The following is a 21,513-nucleotide window of genomic DNA, read 5'->3' on the forward strand; positions in this document are numbered from 1 at the left end:
GAAATTCAAATATGGCTCAGCAGTGACTCCACACAAAGGATTGTGATTCTTGCACACACATTACCTAATTTCTAATAAATGCCGATGCGTGTGTATATCCTGGTTTTTGGTTTATGCTTCAGTTATTCATGTGCTCTCAAACTGTTTTCCAATTTCTCCCATGTTGTATCAGTCATGTTTATGGGCCATGCTGGGTAAAACAAAAGTCAAAACAGTCACTTCTCTAACTTCTCCCCCTTATTTACTAATGTAAACTCTGTCGCTCATTAAAAACAAAGGAGTCATGTTTTACTGTTGACCTCGAATTTGAAAAGCAGTTGAAGTGGAGCTAAGGAAAAAAATTCAATCATGTTAATTTCTGTAGTAATTTAAACGAAAATGCTTGAAAATTTGCTTCTTTTTTTTTCTAGGAATGTTCAGTTACATTTCTGCCAAGTGATGCGTATCTTAAAGCTAAAGGAGTGATATATCAGCACCAACTCATGTTTGATCCCCAGAGAATGCTCCGAGAAATTAATCTCTGATCAACTTTTACTGGAGTTGTTGAGAACTTCATGTTCTACTCATAAAATAATTAAACTTGGTAGAACTTTATTTAAAAATCACATCTACAGCGTACCAATGCTCTTTTTTTTATTAAATGAATAAGCTGTTCATGTAGTTCTCACATGGTTCTCTCCCCAGGTGCAGGTCGGTCAGTCTGAAGTGGTTCCTAGTGCATCCACCAACCAGTCAGCCTCAGTGACGCCTCCACAGGTATGATATTGTATTCCACATCGTTGTCTTTGAAGAGTAATTGTGAAATCTGAAACCGTTTTCTTTTTTTCTTTTACAAATTTACTCCTGGGTCAAACTGTTGTATGTAAGATAATGGCTTTTAGAAATGTTCTGGACACACCCTGAATGCCCGAAGCTCAACCATTTAAAGTAGAAGCTCCATTTCTTTTTAAAAAGTAGTGGTCAATTTCCAAAGTCCTCAGCTATTGGTGTCACCAGCAGGATCATAACTTCCCTGTCTGGTTTCTCTCCCCTTCAATTAACCTGACTTCTGTCTTTAGTCTACTACTCTTACCCTGTTATGTTTTGTTTTTTTATAGTACGGAGTTTACTACCAACCATCGAACCCCCCTCAGGTAGATAAAATGTACCTTTGTCCTGCTACAGTCTTTTAATACGTCCTCGGTCTAAAGAGTAACACGTTCAGGGAAACTAAAACAACATGTCTGTACTAATCTATAGACTCCTGTAGCTGTCTACTTAGTCGTTGTGGCCGTTTAATCCTTTTAAAGGGAAAAAAATAAATAAAATAGAAAAAAAAAACTCCACATAAGAGGCTTTGTTTTTGGCTCAGCAACACCCTGACGGTAATGCTGATAGATGACTTATGTAGCAATGTTCTCCAACAGGTAAGTGCATGTGACTTTAAAAGAGCGCAATCTGTGACAGATGTACCGTAGCTTCATGAGCTGCCTGGCCTAAATACTTGTATTGCTGCATTCCTGCCGTTTGTGTTATAACTCCTCTCCTGGCCAGCTGTCCTTTTTGTTTCTGGTCCTCTGTGTATATGTTATTTTATGTGTAGACATACATTCTTTCTCAAGAAGTCCTGATCACCCAATCTTCTGTCACCTTTGCATCCATTAACAGCTGGAGAGTAGCAGCGCTTTGCCCCAAGCTCAGAGTGGAGCTCAGCAGCCACAGGTGAAACGCGCACAAGCTTTTTAAATCTTGCTTTAACACATTTTCAACACCTTTATCTATATTAGTCAGCCATATTTTGATCGTTGCCTACGGAAATTCGTATTTTATTTTGAACTTAAAAAAGAAAAGTTATTATTATACATTTTTTTACCCCATTCTATTTTGCAAGTTCACTTTTGTATTTAGAGAATTAAAAAACTTCTAATGTAGTTGGCAAGTTCTCGTATACGGAGCCCTAGAGGGGTCATCGCAAAATGTTTTGCATGTTGAGAGAATGTGTGCTCGTTTTACTACATTGTGCGCTCGTTTTACTAAATTGTGCTCTCGTTTTACTAAATCGTACGCTCTTTTTACTAAATCGTGTGCACAATTTACTATATTGTGCTCTCGTTTTACTATAGTGTGAGCTCATTTTACTCAATTGAGCTCTAATTTTAAGCATAGTAAAACAAGGGCACAATTTATTAAACGAGTTCACTATTTACTCAAACGAGCACACAATTTACTAAAATGAGAGCACAATTTAGTGAACATGGTTATAGAACATTGTGTGCATGATCTACTTAAATGTGGCCACAATATGTAAAACGTGCACTCAATATTGTCTTGACACATGTAAACATGAGCACGTTATAGTATATTCGAGATTTCGATGTACCAAAACGCACCCACGAATAATTTAAACGTGTGCTCGAATAAGTTTTGTTTATTTGAGCACTCAATTAAAAGAAAACGTGCTCACGTTTTATTTATTCGAGGGCTCTATTAAAGGAAACGGGCTCACAAATTATCACGACCTGAAAAAAAATATCACTTAAAGTGAGCTTTCCCGGGCTCCGTACTCGTAGTATGGCTGATCCATATAGATTTTCCTTAATACCCCTGCCGGTTTGCTTGAGCATGACTGCATGAATGTTTTTCTGTCTTCTTATGTTTGAATTATTTAAATTTTCTTCTGTTTTCCATGAACACACAACTCCTTTTATGATGTTTGTGCCATGGCTTTTCTTCTACCCTTTTCTTCTGCATGCTGCTTATTCTTGCATGACTCTTAGCCTTGGGGGAGTGATCCAAGTCCTCCTATCATGTCTCCACCAATCAACGCAGAGCACCTGTACTTCCTATATCAGGCCTCGTGCCTCTCTGTTTTGCAGGTACTTTACAGAGCACTAAACAGACTTGTGTGGGTGGTAGAATTTGTTCGCTGTCAAGCAATTCCTTTAATCTTGCTTGGCATTGCTCCAGAAATGTAGTCATTTTTGAGACAAAAATACCTGTGCCAGGAGGTATATTATACATTTATTTAAATAGATTATTTTACTAGTTTATTAAATGTGTTCTTACACGGGGCACATTTAGTTTTTTAGCCACATCTTGTAATGCAACAATAGGTTAGTTTGGCTGTAAATACGTAGTAATAAGCACAATTATTACCAAGGTTAGTCATTTAAAACCAAATTAGCAAGTCAGGGCACCACCGGATTATCAGGAAACAATAGCATGACAGCCTCTGTCAGTTATTGCTTCATGAATACGTGCATGTTGAGGTGTGGTATTAATGAACAATAGATGGCATTCTCAAAAAGCATGCGCTGCACACATTTACAGAATAAACACAAACCGCTTCTCTCCAAGAACTTATTCCCAGAACACTTCAATTTGAATTATTTCTGTCAAGAATTTCTGTAGCAAGACTAGTAAAATTCAAGTGAGCTATTAGGTCAAAAATTAAAATTATGAAGGGAAACTACAATACAAATTAACAGATAAGAATAAAACTTAAACCAATAAAACGATCCAGTGATATCACAGTTCAATGAGAGTGTTTAAGAACCAGGGTTTGTTTCGAGGAACTGGGATTAAGGTCAAATTAGCTATTAGCTTTAAAACTAATTAAGATCAACAGTTGCTACGTGTTCAACTTCAAACGACCAGTTCATTGTTCAAAGCAGAGGGGAAAATAAAATGACGCTTTAAAAATAATTAGCTGAATTTGAGATCAATACCCATTGGGATAATTGATTCTTAATGTTGTGTTAACTAGCCATCACAGGATATGAGGCACTACAAAGATGGTGGCTTAAAATGGATACAGACCCCCAATTTAAGGCTTTTAGAAGTCAAAGAATGAAGCAACATAAACAAAGCAAAATGTTTGCATCTTGGAGAGGCCGCAAAGGTCACTGGTTCGAAACTCAGTGATGTCACTCAGGGTCCCATGTGACACCACTGACATTGCAGCTATGTAAGCTCACCTTCCTGGGAGCTGTGCATTAAAATAAGTTCATACTGTCCGTTCTGAGTTTTTACCAGACTCTATTGTTTTGTGCTTGTAGTTCAGTCTTTGTTTTATCCCATGACTGGGCCCAAAAAATCTAAACCAACATGTACTGAAACATTGTGCAAAATCTGCAAATACTTACTTAGATTACTGTTAACTTTTACCTATAAGGCTCCAGCTTGAAGTTGTACTTGAAAATAATACATAGATGGAATCTGCATCAGTGTTATCGTTAAAATATTGTTGGAGGAAACAAAATCAGTGTTTACAGCTAATGTAAAAACTAAAAATGTGGACTAGAATAAAAGTAACATATAGACATAAATAAACTCCCTGTCAGCTCAGCAGAGACAAAGACCTGATTCAGAAGGAAATGAAACATCTGTTTCACAGCGGAACTGGAGTCTCTTCCTGTACCCAGTCATCCTTCAGTCTATTTCACAGCTCCATCTGGTGGATGACTTGTATAAAAATGGTTACCTCCCTCTGAAAACAGTTGACATAACTGAACATGGCAAACTATGGTGCAAATAATTTGTTATAAATAGATCAGAACAATTAGATTATTTTTATGGGACGCATTTAATATAGCCAAATATGACACAAAGTGGTTTACAAGTGTTGCCTGTTCCCCCATTATCTGTCTTTATATCAGTTTTTGTTTTTTTTAATGTTGAATTCAAAATATATTTAAAGCTGTGTGCAAGATTTTCATTCTGTCGCACCATCTAGTGGTTCGCTAAATGAATTACAAACACCGCTTGTTTTTTTCTAAAGTCGCTTGTAAATTCCGTGAGTAGCGATTTATATTATTTTTTTTATAAATTTTTTTGCCCTTGTTTCTGAATGTGCAATTGCTTATATGGGGTCTAAAATAAGCGACTATAAACACCAGTAAAGAGACCCGACAGGCCTTGCTGCTGCACTTACAGGCAGTGAACAGGCCGGCCGATATCCCTCCGCGTACCATGCATACTCTTCCTGTGGGAGAGAGGCGAACAAAACAAAACAACCTCTTTCTGCCGGGAGGACAGAGTAGTTGCTGGTCTACCCTGCCCTGTTTCCAACATAACGGCAAAACTAAACTTCACTGTTATATTAAATTAACTTACCTGTCCAGCAGAAAGCCTGCAACCTCTGGATCAGTTCTGACTCCACGCTCCCTCAGAACTATCTCCACTCCACCTGGTAATAATAGCTACGCCAATATAGACTTTTTTCACCCCCCGGTTTTACCGGATTTACTTTTTCTTTTATTGGTTATTTTCTCTTCCTTCTCGCTGGGCAAAGAGTATGGATGGTCCTCCATTTCAACAGAAAACGGCAAATAGAATGATCTACGGTCTTCTTTGCTTGTTTTATTCTCCTCCTCCACAGACAGCATGTCTTCATATGGAAGACAGATAGTGAAAACGCGTAAGGCTGACAAATTTGTCCCTTTTCAGCTACTAAAATTTAGAAATAGCAACGCAACACGACGCCTCCCAGTGGGTGCACCAGCATCTATGTATTTATAAATTACTATGAGAACGCTTTAATTTTTCATGTGAGGTTATTAGACTTTGCTGAAATATGTATTTATATAAAAGCTATACTTGATTTTTGCTAATTTAAAGCCAAATTAGTTACACACTGTTCCTTTTATAAAAGGAAGAAAAAAATAATTGATAGCTATGCAGACAACAATCTGTAGTAACACCGCAAACTGCTAAACTAGGTGAACAAAACAAATGGATCATAAACCTTATGGAACCTGTAGAACTGAGGGTATCGTAATCATATTTCTACTGAGGAGACATCAGGGAGCCTTGGAAAAACCTTAAAATTATGAAGCTCCAAAAAATATAGTTTAATAATAAAAACCAGACTTAAAATTACATTTGTATTATGATCAAATTTTAAATTGTAAAAAAAATAATTAAAAATATGAATATTTACTAAGTACAATTTTATTTCTATAGTATCTTCAAAGATGAAAATAAGTGTTTTACAATAAACCAACAAATAAGGCGAACAAGAAACCAAGAGGAAACTGGGAAATAAAAGCAGATTTGATGTAAATCTTGCTTTCAAAGAATGAAGAATGGAAATTAGCCACTAAATAAAACATCATTTGTCAAACCAATGAAATATCAAAACAATAAAATATTGATTAATGTATGTAATTAATCAAGAGCAAAATCAAAACAGACATGTGAAAGGTTCATCGGTAAGGTTTCTCTCTTTCTGAAGGTCCATTCTAATTGCTGAATGCCAATGATGACTCACTGGGCCGTTCTCTGTAATTACCCATATTATTTCAAAGTGGTTGTGCACTTGATGGGCGTTTTGCTATAGTTGGATCTATTAAGATTTAGTCCTTGATGCATTTTTCATGTGTGTTTTAGGGTCCTGTGACTGTTCCTCTCTCAACACTAGCAGAGCAGCCTGGGGGTTCTACTGCTTTAGTCCCACCATCTGGGGAAAGGTAGGATTTCTGTTGAGTTATGTTTGCAGTTTTTCCACTGGCTCCATAAGAGCATCAACAAATGCTCAAAGTAGAGTTAAATGCAAATGCTGTACTTTTTAGCTGCGCGGTGGCGGTATTAATGTGACATTGTTAATGACAGCCTATTTGACGATGGTATTTCACAAGGTTTTTTTTTTTTTCTTTCTTTTTTTTTTTTGGGCTCTAACTGATAAATTTATATAACTTTGTTTATATAACTTTTTATTATCACTCATCACCAGTAGGTTTGGCCGATATGGCCCAAAGATAATGGCTTGATGGTCTTTAGCTGAATGCCGATATACAATATTTATCTTGATATGTTTTTTTTTTTCATAAATTCATTTGAAAAAGGCATCTCTGGTTAAAACTTTATCCCAAACGTCTCACAAACGGCTGTAGATGAGAAACGGCTGAAAAATAAAAATAAAAGTATCATTATGACGCAACATAGACTATCTGGATATAAACAATATAGTCTCATCTTATCTCTTTTTTTTTTTTTTTTTTTTTTTTTTTTTAAATCTCGATATTTTAAATGTCCCAATATATTGCCCAGCCCTGACCACCAGTATAATAATAATAAAGTAATAATATCACGATCGGATTTTAAGGCCATAGCGACCATCCCAGTACATCAGTCAGGAACTCTTGCCTGTACTCGTCTCTTCTAGCTGCCTGTCAGATGCGGCGTCGGGTCTGAGCGACGGTAATGACGGGGGTTCTACGTCTGGGGGTCGCCACGAGGGGCGGTCGATGAAGCGACACCAGCGGCGGTCTGTCCGTAGCCGCTCTCGCCATGAGAAGACTGGGAAGGCCAAGCTAAATGTTCTCAGTGTAAGAAGTTATCCTGGTATTTTTCAATTCTCTCTGCTCCCTCGGTTCTTTGTCACCAAACTTGTGTTTTTTTTTTTTTTACCTAAAATCTGCTGCAGATTTCTAATATGGGAGACCGAGTCGCAGAGTGCCAACTGGAAACGCACAACAGGAAGATGGTGACCTTCAGATTTGATCTTGATGGGGATAACCCAGAGGAGATTGCACAAATAATGGTAAAGTTGATCCACAAATAAATCTGATCTACATGAAACCATTTGCCATTCATGTCTGTGAGGGACCAGACTCTACAAGGACAAAAAATGTTCAAAGTAGAAAAGAATTCAATTTAATTCTTCCAAAAAAGCATTAAATACACAAAACAAAGATTTAATGTAAGAATAAATCAAAGGATAAATAACAAATTTGGACCTTATTTAGCTGAGGTCAACTGAACTCTAACTCAACACATCCCTATTTAAGGCTGCTTAAATAGGGATGGAGTAACCCAAGTCTACCACATGAGGGAGGCACGACATTACAAAAGAACAAATAAATACAAAATTAACTAAAGCATTCTATAAAACAAATAAAGCAAAACTAACTCTTATATAGTAGAAACAATAATAGGTGAATATTTAAGTGACACAATTAACTAATTAAAAACAACTTGAAAGAAGTGTCCCCTGTCAGTCTTTCAAAAAACAAATGGTATGCTCCAGGTTTCCTCCTCCAGATGGTTTGTATTAGCAACACCTCAAAAAAAAAAACAAGTGTAAATAAACCATTCAAGCAGTCATTAACCAAAGTGTGCACCCATTAGAAAATACCTGTCTAAATGAAATAACTTAAACAAACTGTAATATAATATAAAGAAAGAAAAGAATACAAACACGATGTGGTGGTGGAAGGATCATCCACCACAATGTCCGTCACACTTGTTCGTTCAGGGCAAGTTTTTGTTTATTTATTTATTTATTTTTTGTATGTTCTGCATTGACCATTTCAGGAACCATTTTAAAATAAGAAGGTGATCTCACTCTGTCTAAAGATGTTTTCCCTTTCGTTCAGATTGAGAGTGAGTTCATTTTGGAGAGTGAGCGCGAGTCGTTCATCGAGCAGGTCCGGGAGGTCATAGAAATGGCTGACGAGAAAGGAGAGCGAATTAAAGATGGCTTCCCACAGGTACGTCTTTAACACCTATGTCATTTAAGGGACTTTACCCCTGCTTGCTGAACCTGCGGGTGGTCTGAATACGTTCCTGTCTCGTTGCAGATGAGTAATCAACAAAAGCCTGAGCTGAGCGTTCCCATGGTACCAGGTAAACAGATGAAATCAGTCTCTGTGAATAGTTCAGTTTGCAGTTTTATCCTTTAGCACTAAAAGTATTTCCCTTACATAAACTTCCTTTTATTTGCCGTTTTCATCTTGAAAAGGAAGATTAAAAAGGATAAATATTATATAGCATAATGTGGGCTGTGATCCTGCTTTCAACCACTGAGCTATATAATACACTGGAGTGCTAATCACCGTCTGTTTGAATGAGTCGCTTTGAAGCCACCAGCCGCCATATTGGTACTCCCTATTTCCCTCCAGTAACTAGGGAATATGTGCGCTACAGCATCGAATAACGAGGATTTTCTCATGTTCAGGGGGGGCTTAAGAGTTTTAAAATGTCAAATACCATATAGTTTTATGTTATGTTCTAAAAATATCAAGTACTGAGAAAGTCATGTGCTGAAATATTTTGCATTTTATTCATTTAAATATATATGTTTAACATTTATAAATATATAAATAACAATATACAAAAACATATATTTACATATGTGTATACATATATATATACATATACACATATTGTATGTATATATATATATATATATATATATATATATATATATATATATATATATATATATATATATATATATATATATATATATATATAATATGAATAACATGTAAAATATTTCAGCACCTAATTTCCTAGTAGTTGATAGTGTTAGTACATCCACTGACTGTAGAATTACCTATGAAACGTTTTCACACAGCCAGAAAACTGCTTGTTGTTGCAACCAAATCCTATGGGATTCTGTAAGAGTAGGGAGGAGCAAGATGGCGGCCAGTGACTTCAGTTTTTCGGCAAAATCAGCACTCCATTGTATTATATAGCTTAGTGCTTTCAACCAATCAGGACCCTCACCTCCTAATCAACCACAGTTTTACTCAATTTCTAACCGGAGCCGCTGTGCTTGATTCCTTTAGACTTTTCTGCTTTTTAGCTTTCTCTGTTTGGAGTTTACAGCTCCTTCCTTTAATGCGTTATTGTGAAGCTATGCACAAAACTAGTAAACACTGATTTCATTGCACCGTATTTTTCATCAGGGATATCCCCCAGCACAACCACGCAGGTGGTTCATTCAACAGGACGAAGGTTCATAGTGAGCCCAGTCCCAGAGTCTCGTCTTAAGGAACAGTTCTTTGGAGCCTCTTCTGCTAACTTATCCCTTGATGACCCTAGCTCTGGTAAGACATTCAGTTTGGCCCCCCGTTTTATGCCAGTCTATAACTTGAGATGGTAAACATAAACTTCTTTTCTGTAGCTTCCTTTGGTCTTTCGTTGTCTGCTCCATCTGGGATTCTTCAACACGCTTTCAGTCAAGTCAGACAGGCCCGATTGGACCGAAGCAGCACCCTCGATCCTGCGCCCTTAGAGCAAGAGCCGGTCCAAGTACCGTCCGCAGATGTTTCCAGCAAAACCCAGTCTCCTCCCGAAGCGCCGGCTTCCACAGCCACTGTTCACGTCCCATCCACTGAGGCGTCTTCACCCCCTAATTCAACGGGAAGAGCTTCACCTCCACCAACATCTGTTCCGTCCCAAACTGGGAATAACGATTCAAGTCCGTCACCACAGTCTTCCCAGGAAACGGCTCACCCACAGCATCCGCCATCAACCAGCATTCCTACTTCGTCCTCTACCGTTTCTCCTCCATCAACGTCCGTACCCGCAGTACCCGGGTCGCAGCCAAGCGGCATGGCCACTGGCGGTCCATCCGTCCCTGTTGCAGAGCGTCAGCCCTTTAATGGTGTTCCTACGTCCATCCATTCTCAGCACCCACCTCTCACTAGTTTACCCAATCAGACCACGGCCCCGTCGCACCCACTGGAGTCTGAGGGAGCTGAGCTCCAGTCTAAGACGGTGGGCAGAGATGCCATCCAAGCCCTAGACATGAAGCTGCGTTCCCTCTTCAAAGACCCGCTCTCTGGCACCTCGGTGTCGATGGATCACAGTTCGGGCACAGGGACTTCATCTCCGCCCACCTCTTCTCCACCTCCAGGAACCAACCTGGTTCCTTCATCTAACTCTTCTTTAAGTGTTGTGGGCTCAACCACACCACTGGGACCTGCACAGCCCCCTCAATCAAAATCCCGGGCGCAGGTCTGTGAATACTTTAACGCTCAAAATAGATCCAGACTCTCCTCTTAATTGATGTGATCCATGTTGACAATATTCCTTTTCACTATTTTAGACTTTACCTACTGATCTTGATCAAGCTGCTACACCTCCCTCTGAACCCGCGCACCCGTTTCCTGGACCAAACCAGGTGCGTTGTCTCACACTACAACCCCTAGAATAAATAACCCAGAGAGGATCCTCGTGTTATCAGTCCTTTGCATGAAAATCGTCTTACGCTTTTTGACTAATCTGTCTGAAATGTTCTGAATTTAAAAAAAACTATGTAGTGTCTGCTTCAACACAGGTTTGAATAATATTTTAAAATGATACAGAGTAAAGTTGCAGTCAAATGTGAATAAAAGTAAAGTAAAAGTGGCTTTCATATTTCATATATGCACTTTCTTATTATTTTATTTTTTCACTTCAATGTTAGATGTGTGGTTTTGACCTTAAATGGTAGGGAATGTCTTGTCTTCACTGTGGGAGGGTGAAAAACGTCATTTAGATTTCTTTGTATGTCTGGTACATGTGACGAATAAAGCTGACTTTGACTTGGGAAAGCAGTTTAAAAGAAATCAACGTTCTTTTAAACTGCGATATATTTCAACCATAATGGCGATTTAATTTTGACTTTTTTCTGCATTAACCACAAGCAACAAAAACGGCCTGTAGATAAATATGTTTGTAAACAAGGACTATTTAAAACCAGAAATTTGACTGTTTCAGAATATTGTTAAAGAAAATAGTTTGTCGAGTTGGACATCAATCCATATTGAACATAAAGTATAAAGTGCAACCTAACAAACCTGTCTATGTATTAAACAGTTGGACCGTTACTTAATGCTATGGTGACATTCCTCAAGGTTTCTGGTTAAAAAAAAAAAAAAAAAACGTATGATTATATTAACACTAAAATAATAAAACTAGATTATCTCACTGCTGCAACTCTCTTACCTTTCCATGTGGAGACAAACCCACTTTAAATATATTACCGACACCTAAAGGACGTGTCTTATCCATTAATTGTTACATAGACAAACATTACAGACCTCTGCGATTTGGAAATTGCATTTTTTTTTATTGTGATTATATTGCAAATGCAATTAATTGTACAACCATAGTTTAAAAGGAACCAAAGAATTTTACTAAACATCTTCCCCTAGATCAGTCCCATTGGCAGCTTTTGTAGGCTTTAAGCGAAGGCTTATCACAGGCGTGTTAAAAATGTGGCCTGGGGTCCATCTGCAGCCCCTGTACAGATTTTTTGTGGCCCCAGATCTGCATTTAAAGAAAGGATTTGGCCGACCAGCCCTAGTGGCTCGTGGAGACGGAAACTTTTTAAGTTTAATTAGGGAAACATTATTGCAGAGAAGTTAAATGTTAGGTAAACACAAAACATTTGCCTTGTAATAACCACACTTTTTTACATAGTCTTTAACTTCCTATTATTATTATTATTATTATTATTATTATTATTATTATTATTATTATTATTATTATTATTATTATTTTCCTGTAGAGCTGCTCAGTGCATTAAATAATTATAGTGCAATGGTTGTTTCGATATCAAAAGGGCTGCTGGGGAGTGTTTGCCCTGCATTGGGTAAGTTGAAAGGACGTTTACTGCGCTTTATGCCCACATTAGATCTAGATCTGAGTACAGCTAAAAGCTCAAATGTGGTGGGGACGTTGTAAAGACATAAAAGAGTAGAAGAAAATGTGCTTTTATCTTATTCCAAATACAGTTTTATGGGTTATCAGAAACATTGCATTTCGCGATGCCATGTTTATTAATGTTGTAATGTAATCTCCTCAGGTTTGCTTCCTTTTACAAACTGAAACCTACTGCTACTACTCAATAATTGATCCAAAGAGATTCCTAAATCTTAGGAAGAGGAAAGCAAAGGAGACTCTTATATGGAAGATAACAGCGCTATGCTAGCGGACATTCGGCGCTAATTTAAAAAGTTTTTAGACCAGACAACACAAACATTAATATCCCATCGCTGTATAAAACCTGTACGGGGAAAAAAAAAAAAGGTTGTCATAACCTTAAAAACACACGCAAACCACATCATTTTATTGTCAAACCAATGAAATATCAAAACAATAAAACAATTATTTTATTTTATTTTCATTGTTATGATTTGTTGTGGTAACCTGCTGTTTGGTGTCTACTCCAGGGTGGGTTTTATTCTCTTAGTTTCTTATTCTCTTTGTGTGAACCAACAGCCACAGCAGCCCCAGGAGAATTCAGATACCCAGTTAAAGAGAGCTCCGAGTCCTGAAACCTGTCAGGGAGGGGACAACGTCCAGCCCCAGGGAGCAGATTTCACTCTGGGACGTTTTAAAGTGAGTTTCATTCATGCAAGTCTTAAGTTTAATGTTAAACTTCCAGAAATCTCCTAATCTATTCCGTGTTCTGCAGGTCTCTGTTGCACCTGACAGTGGAGCCGGCAACGCTCCAGATCCGTCCACCGCCGTGTCTTCTTCGTCCCTCACGCCCTCCTCTACGTCCTCCTCATCTTCGTCCTCGTCGTCGTCGTCATCCGCGCCTTCAAGCCCAGAAAATACACTCCACCGGTCATCGCTGCTGCCTAAAGAATTCAGTGAAACTGATGGCAGCTCCTCTATCTCTGCTGCTCCTGCCAGTCAAACCACCAATGTTGGACGCTTCCAGGTGTCCAAGAGCACCGATGCCTTGTCTGAAGCAAGTGCTGCCTCTAAAGTGGGACGATTTTCAGTCACAGGTAAATGGGAAGGTTTCTTCCACTGTCTAATCTATGCTTTACCACTCAAAAGTAGTGCCTAGTGGGGCTTGAAAGGGTGTCATAACAACCCCACTGCATTGTGGGATACATGGGCATCTGGAAACCAGCTTCTGTTTGCTTACACAGCCTCTATCCACAACGCTGTCTTTGTTTTCTGGTCGTTTCTTTGTAAAACGTGGTGTAAATGTGCTGCACTCGTTCACACAATCGCTTCGGAGGGGAAAAAACGATGGGTTGAGATTTTTTTTAGTTTTCCAATATGGAATCAAAGCCAAAGAGCTCGGATCTCTGAACTGAAGCTAAGGCTACGTTCCCAGTCTGAACGGTCATGTCGCATTACATCCGTCTGCTACGTCACTCTTTGCTCCAACTACACATCCACACACAGGAGTAGCAGTAACTTCTTACCTTATGATGATGTGGTCCTAATATTGGCAGCTCCCATTACTCAGCAGCTTTCTAATAACAACCAGAGATGCTGGCCAATATCAGTGTTTAAAAAAACAGTTTCTGTTCGGGTATTTTTGAACGAATCTTGATTGAATACTTATGGAAACAACTACGTTCATCATTACTTTTATAAACAGTGTGCTGTTCTGTGACATCTCCTTCTGTTAACCTCGCATGCGGGTCGCTTGGCAGTCTTGAACCATTCAGACAGAAGTCTGATGGCGGTCGCATTTAATAGTAGTTTGAACGGCCGCCCCGAAAAACCCGATTTCAACCAATAACTCCAGAACTGAGCATCAAGACCGGTAGTGTGAACGTAGCCAGAGATGCCAAACGGACTATAGCAGCCATGAGACCATCAAACCTCATTGGTCTCGGTACGGTCCGTCGCCTATATCTTTAGATTCGGCCAATTTTTCAAGCACTATGTGTCTCTATCTCTCGCAGCACGGCATCCGAATCAGCAATGTAAATAAAAGCCGTTGGCCCTGGAAAATGCACTGCAAAAAGGGAACTAAAAGTAAGTGAAATTTTCTTGAAATTATTGTATTTTTCCTTGATTTGAGCAGGTAAATAAGACCATTTGCCAATGGAATAAGATTTTTGCATTTAAAATGGGGACAATTCATCTCTAAAATAAGATAATTAGATTTCCTGCACTTGAAATAAGACGATGCAGATGAATTGTTCCCATATTAAGTGCAAAAATCTTATTCCATTGGCATATAGTCTTATTTACCTGCTCAAATCAAGGAAAAATACAATGATTTCAAGAAAATTTCACTTACTTTTAGTTCCCTTTTTGCAGTGTGGCAACCGCATCCCACAATGCATTGCAAAATCACGCGCTCTTTCAAGCGCCACACTTTCCCTGTTTTAACAACAATATACAAATAAAGAAATTAGAAAAAGTAGGAAGTGGATGCACAGGATTTGAATTAATTTTGGATTTTCTCTTATCCACCTAGTGTCAGAATTATACATTCAGGCTTAAAAATAATAATAATTTGATTTTTAATTAATATTAAGAAACAAAATTTTCTAAATCCAAAATTTAAGCTTTGATTCCAACTAGTAATTGTCAAAATACAACATAATGAGCAAGGTTTAGTAAGTAAGTAAACGGGTGTTCTTCTGCATGAACAGAACAGGAAGTGCTTTTATTCTGAAATTCTGAGAGGGACGTGCTTTGTTTTGACATTTAGCTTAATAGTGAAAGAATTGAATCGTTAAGTTCTGTTCATTTTATTCTGAAATGGTCAAAGTCATTTAACCCAGTGATTATTATGAAGTTTTAACATGAACAGCTTGTTCTGAGCCGTTAACGTCCCATTATCTGCAAACAACAAATCTGTGTGTTTCTGTATCTTGCGGTGAAAACGTGTTTTTTTGTTTTTTTTTTAAAGGAAAATGTGTTTTTTTTTTTTTTAAAGGAGTGCTATTTTCTGTTTTTGTTTTCTGCAGTGACCCCAGCTCCGGTAACGAGCTCCAGCTCTCTACAAAGTAGCGGTATGCTGAACGGACCGTCATCCTCCGCCTCCGATCCTCAGAACTCCCGACCCCCAAACAGCAGCGACAACGAGGGCGACTCCGAAACGGAGGATGAAGCCCTCCAGAAAGAAATAAGTCGCCTCAGAGAAAAGTTGGTCCAACATTCAGCTGCTGTCGAGTTTTCCCACCGCGTCATTTTAAAAAAAAAGCTCACAGGATAACCCGATATCTGCGCTGTGCTTTTACAGACACATGAAGGAGATTCAGGCCCTGCAGAGTCGCCAGAAAGAGGAAATAGAGGCGCTGTACTCAAAGATGGGTAAAGCTCCCCCTCCGTGCGTCGTCTCCCCTGCTCTGGCTCTGGGCGGCGGTCGACGGAGGCGCAAAAGCCACAGATCCCGCAGTAGTGGACAGCCCAGTCCCATTCATTCAGGTTAGGACAGAGGACGGATTATTTTTGGCTTTTAATAAAATCATAGTGAGCAGAATCCTTTGTTAATGTGTTGCCTAAATGTTTAATCCCTGGTTTCTTCTTGTTTTGATCCTCAGGTCAGAGTCATGGACCGGAGTCGCCTCTGAAGCAGAGTTTACCCTCGGCAACAGGAGCTTCAGAGAGCGCAGTCAGCTCGGCGTCCGCGCAGCCCCTCACATCCTCTCCGTCCCTGCCAAGCCTCAGCAGCTGCTCCACCGGTACGTTTCCGCTCGTCGTCTGCCAAACCGGAAGCTTTCTCTAGTTCACAGCTCACCCGTGGCAAATGTTATTTGCAGGATCGAGTGGAACCAGCTCCTCCAACGGATCCAGCCTCTGCCAGAACATCTCCTCTTCTCTGTCCCAGACGGCCGGAGCGGCTCCCTCCGCGTCTCAGAGCCAGAAGGCCAAGAGCACCTTTTCTGATGACATGCACCAGCTGGTGGATAACTTTGCCAGAGATGCCAAGAAAGGGCCTAAAACCGGATCCCCGGCAACGCTTGGGCTTGATGTAAGGATCTCATTTAAAGGGAACGTTCTGGAAGTTTCTAATGAGGTTCTGGTAAAACGTTACGAGCGGTCAACATTAGGGCTGAACGATTTTGTAAACTAATCTAATTGCGATTTTTTTTTTTTTCTCAATATTGTGATTTAATGCGATTTTTTTTTTTTTTTTTTTTTTTTTTTTTTTTTTTTTTTTTTTTTTTTTTTTTTTTTCCCAGTTTAATTTATCATGTGTTTCAAAATATATACAAACAACAAATCAATTTGTTTCCTCGCCATGTGGATTAGTTGCTAAAAGACCCACAGCATCTAAACTCAGAGCAGAAATGATTTTGTTCTGCCTACAATATTTTCAATCAAAATTGCAATTTTGACTTTTCTCCGCATTAACCAGAAGCAACAAAAATGGCCTCTAAATAAAGATGTTTGTAAACAAGGACTATTTTAAATATGAACTTTTAATGTTTCTACTGATCAGAATATTATTCAATAGAACAGCTTTTAATTTAATTGGACATCAATCCTTGTTGTACATAAAGTGCAAAGTGCAACCAACAAACAAGTCTATGTATTAAACTGATTGACCTGTACTTAATGCTATGTATGATTATACAAACTCTAAAACAAGTAATAAATCCAGACTAGTTGGTCCCAGAGGCTGACGTTGGAGAGGGGCCAAAACCAGCGTAGACTTGTGCGTCTTCAAACCGCTCCGGTCCAAAGGAGGTCATGGCGGTTTGTGTGGCCAGTAGTTCAGGAACCCCTAAACTAGTGTTGCACCATTTTTTGGCCCTGATACCGATACCTGGCTGTTTGAAATTGATGTGTGTGATGAAGAACTGCATACTACGTAGGGTAGTAGAACTTTTTATTGCCTACCTGGAATGGGTGACAATAGTTGAATAAACTTTTGGCTCTCAAAGGCCAGAATAGTGCAAAGTTCGTGAAATTATAGCATTTATAATAGTAGTGCAACAGTAAGACAGTAAAATCACATTAATAATTGAATAATCTCTTTTAAACCCTGAGTTTTGGCTCTCAAATGCCAAAATAGTGCAACTTTCATGAACTTATATAACATGTGTAATAGTAGTCGGGAGAGAGAAGGCTGCGTTCAAGTGACATACAAACACCAAAATGGTATCGGTGCCCTATTTGTTGGTACTCGCCGATACCGATACCACCATTTTAGTGCTGGATCTGGGCCCCGTCCCATACTGGTATCGGTGCAACACTACCCTAAACCAGGGGTCTTCACACTGCAAAAATGGAACTAAAAATAAGTCAAATTTTCTTGAAATGAGTGTATTTGTCCTTGATTTGAGCAGGTAAATAAGATGATTTGCCAATGGAATGAGATTTTTGCACTTAAAATAGGAACAACTCATCTTCATCGTCTTATTTAGAGGGCAGAATGTCTAATTATCTTATTTTAGGAGTCAAAATACTCATTCCATTGGCAGACTATCTTATTTACCTGGACAAATACACTCATTTCAAGAAAATTTCACCTTTTTTTTACTTCCATTTTTGCAGTGCAGCTCCGGTCCTCGAAGTCCGGTGTCCTGCAGCTTTTAGATGTGTCCCTGTGTCCAACACACCCGAGTCAAATAATCAGCACCGGACCCTTGGCCCAAATCGTTTTCCCACCTGCACCAGTTGGTTACTTTCATCTTAAAACATGTTTCACACTGGAGCATCGTTAGCGGCGCACCGCTCTGCCAACTATTCTTCCACATAAACGGCTCTGATGCTTTAAGGCAGCGGACGTAGAAGTCTGCTGTGATTTTTGGCCCCTCGGACTAGCCTATAGTTGATCCAAGTCAATTTTAAATGAAGCTGCCAATAGAGTTTTCTACTGCAGGTAAGATATCGACTGCTTGGATGTCGTTAAAAAAAAAAAAAAAACTTTTGCACAAACCCTTGCTTTTTGATTGCTCCACAGATCATCCCCCCAGCGAACATGGGCCGGAAGTTTTCAGCCCCAGGACACCTCGGCCCGCCACATCACGCGCCCTCCAACTGTACAAGCGCCACCAGCCCCCATCTCTCCAACCCAGGCAACCCCACAGCCCCCCTGGGTGCACGCAAAGGCTCTCTGGGTCAAGGCGCCCCGGGCTTTGGCTATCCCTCGGCTCCCTACAGCGCATCTCAGTGGGCAGGACCCACAGGCACCCCCCAGGTCAGCATGCATAACCCCACGCAGCCGCTAAAGCAGTACCAGCCCCCTCCAGCCGTCTCCGTCTCCATGCATCAAGGCTACCAAATGGGAACAGCTCAGACCAACCAGACGTCGGTCAGCCACGGAGGGACCAATCCGAGGCCGACGTAGCCCAATCAGGGGCCCTGCTCTAAGCCAAGACGGGGGGGAGGGGGGGTCAGCCGAGAGCCACGGCCTCTCTTTGCATCCTGCTGGCTAGCTGGCTTTGTATTGTGCTTTTTTTTAATTTCACCTTTTTAACATTGTGTATTATTTCTGTTAAAGAGTTAAAAACCTGTGTGGTTGGAGTCCTCTCAGGTAGATTAAAGTCTGTCTGACAACTGGTGGGAGAGTGCAATACACCTCCACAGCACAAAAAAAAGCGTCACCCTTAGCCTGCCATGAGCTGTGGAAGCAAGCTGTGACGAGTCAGACGGCCGTGTCCGGAAAACGTGACGCACACCAAAGGCGTAACCAAAAGCAGCCGCAGGTGTCTTTTTTTTTTTTTTTTTTTTGAAAGCAAGATGCTGCAACATCGTCATTCCTTTATAGGGGGGTGTGAGGGGGGGGGGATTGTGACGCGAACCCTTATCGATCTGGACTTTTGACCAAGCTGGGACCGAAAAGGGACAGACGTGACCGAAACAGGAACCTGGTGGTGAAAAGTAAAGTTGTTTCAGCGGAGAGCAGAGGAGGCAGAGAGCGAAGTGTACAGAAGGCGTGAAATAAGGAAGCGGAATGACTCTGTAGGGTTGGAGGAAAGACTCGGTAAGTTGGGCAGGAGAACCGATGAGGGGCGGCGGTGTGAATAGATCCCAGAGACTACTGAGTAAAAATGCAATAATGGCGAAGTAGATAAACAGTACCCCTTATAACTGTGGCCTTAATCCCCCCAAACACATGTAAACGTTGGCTTTGTACATAGAGATGAGCTCGTTGGGTTAGGAATTTCTATTTACCATCGTCGTGTCTCTGTGAGAGTCTGGTGTCGTTGTGGTTTTGAGTTTTTATCGCATATTAATGAACGATAGCATATGGGAACATTATCCTGGTGTTGATCACCATTAGTTTAACTGACAAGGCGGTGCTGCTGGACCACCCCCCCCCCACACACACACACACACACACACACTCCCCTAAACGGGACATTACGTCTTCAGCCCAGTTATTAATCGCTGACTATACACATATCATATCCAGATTAATATTATTGGGGTAGTATTTACAGAGGTTTTGTGTCTCGTTGACAGGCGGCGGCAAAGTACACAAATAAACGGGTTAACCTGCAGAGTCGTGTCCCTCACCGTATGTATGTGTGTGTGTGTGTCCATAACGTGTAACTGTGAGCTCGCGCGTCCCCCAAAGCGTCGGCGTTTTCCTCTCCTGTCTGTGGTCTGTTTTTTTTTGTTTTTTTGTAAACGTATATTTAATACAACAGACGAAAACGTTCTTTATGGAACCTGTATTCAGCCATCAGATTTTGATGTTGTTTCACTGTAATTATTATTAAAAGGTTGTTAAACAACACGTAATGAAATATAAAAAAAAAAGAAAAGTGCAATTGCGGGGCGGTTGCGGTTGACGTCGTACTCACCGGTCGCAGGAGCGGACCTGCTCGTCTACGGCTGCCCTGCACCCATTCTCTCTTTCGTTTATTCTTCTTTTTTTTTCTCGGTTGTTGTTTTTGTAAATATTGCTAAAGTGAGGTAAATCGTTTTTTTTTTTGTTTTTTTTCACACAAATCTCAAGTCACAAGAAGTTTGCTTGCGGTGACCCACTCTTCGTGCACTCTTAACCCGTAAACACGAGGAACACTTTAGTGCCTTGCATCCTCACTAATGATCGGTTCCAGACTCATCTCGTCCCTGCAGCTAAACCACTATATATATATATATATATATATAAATATATATATAAATATCTATCTATGAGGTGAAATGCCACTCGACACAGTCGGTCCACAGCATGCGACGCTGAAGCAGACGCAGAACCAAGAGCACACGGAGTTAAAAAGTGCAGTTTGTTTTCTCTCTACATTTACATTTGTGTTGGTTGTGTAATCAGCTGTTGTATTTCTACTTGGCTCGTGGGAACATGGATTTTTGCTGACTTTTTTTTTTCTTTTCTTTTTTTTTTTGTGAATTTCTAACAAGAAAAAAAAAAGAAGCAAACCTTTATAGACGCATGTGTTTTACGTGGAGAGTGGGCTGTACAAAGGTTGGGAAGTCCGGCTGCTGTCGCTCCATCCCTCGGCAGCAGCAGCGGCGCCGCGCCGATGCCGTGACTCCCTCGCCTGCTTGTAGATCGAATTGTTTAACTTCTCTAGAGAAAAAAAATGACTTCCTGCAATGCAGAATATGCAATGTTTTAAAGTTTTCTAGGGAATGAGGGGGTTGTTGGAAACATTTGCATGCTGACGAAGTGTTAACTTCACCGTTTTTTGATATCGGAATAAGTATTTATTTTATTTGTCTTTTTTTTTTTTTTTTTTTTTGCTTTTCCTGACAGCCGTCATTATCACAGGCACAACTTCAGCCCCAGATTTATCAGCATGCTAACTTTACTGGGTGTTTATTCCTATAAACAGCTACCATTTCCACGGCACAGCACCAGCTCACAAAGGTTAAAGTTCATCCGCTACCGCACCGTTCCCTCCGTACTGTTTAAGGGCCCCGGCACACAGTTATACTCTCAATCTCGTTCCCTCCTGACTTCCTGTGATTCGGTGTATGTTTTGTGTACGTTTTTCCACGTTGTACAAAATGTAAAAAGAAATAAAAAATATCAAATACAATGTTCACCTGTGTCATTTGTCATATTGTTGGAGGGGGGAGGGATCTGCCCCGCTGCCTAAAAGATTCAAACAACTCATCCTGGCTTTG

The 21,513-nt window shown here is 40.0% G+C and overlaps 1 protein-coding gene across 6 annotated transcripts in view; it reads left to right on the top strand.

The window, feature by feature from the left end:
- Positions 1-21,429, top strand: part of wnk1a (WNK lysine deficient protein kinase 1a) — a 45,178-nt gene extending 23,749 nt beyond the window's left edge. For 3 of the 6 annotated variants that reach the window (XM_036150775.1, XM_036150771.1, XM_036150782.1), the window contains 19 exons: positions 685-756; positions 1,098-1,133; positions 1,648-1,701; positions 2,757-2,855; positions 6,370-6,449; positions 7,145-7,307; positions 7,406-7,522; positions 8,358-8,471; positions 8,562-8,607; positions 9,675-9,815; positions 9,893-10,728; positions 10,820-10,894; positions 12,979-13,098; positions 13,175-13,496; positions 15,432-15,609; positions 15,707-15,891; positions 16,008-16,148; positions 16,227-16,438; positions 18,377-21,429. In XM_036150775.1, coding sequence (XP_036006668.1) covers positions 685-756; positions 1,098-1,133; positions 1,648-1,701; positions 2,757-2,855; positions 6,370-6,449; positions 7,145-7,307; positions 7,406-7,522; positions 8,358-8,471; positions 8,562-8,607; positions 9,675-9,815; positions 9,893-10,728; positions 10,820-10,894; positions 12,979-13,098; positions 13,175-13,496; positions 15,432-15,609; positions 15,707-15,891; positions 16,008-16,148; positions 16,227-16,438; positions 18,377-18,763 — 3,378 coding nt within the window. In that variant the 3' untranslated portion in view covers positions 18,764-21,429. The remainder of the gene's footprint in view (positions 1-684; positions 757-1,097; positions 1,134-1,647; positions 1,702-2,756; positions 2,856-6,369; positions 6,450-7,144; positions 7,308-7,405; positions 7,523-8,357; positions 8,472-8,561; positions 8,608-9,674; positions 9,816-9,892; positions 10,729-10,819; positions 10,895-12,978; positions 13,099-13,174; positions 13,497-15,431; positions 15,610-15,706; positions 15,892-16,007; positions 16,149-16,226; positions 16,439-18,376) is intronic. The other 3 variants (XM_036150790.1, XM_036150788.1, XM_021307227.2) reach the window with 3 other exon arrangements.
- Positions 21,430-21,513: the final 84 nt, after the last annotated feature.

The sequence above is a fragment of the Fundulus heteroclitus genome, chromosome 2 (genome assembly GCF_011125445.2).
Source record: "Fundulus heteroclitus isolate FHET01 chromosome 2, MU-UCD_Fhet_4.1, whole genome shotgun sequence".
Classification (NCBI taxonomy): Eukaryota; Metazoa; Chordata; class Actinopteri; order Cyprinodontiformes; family Fundulidae; genus Fundulus; species Fundulus heteroclitus.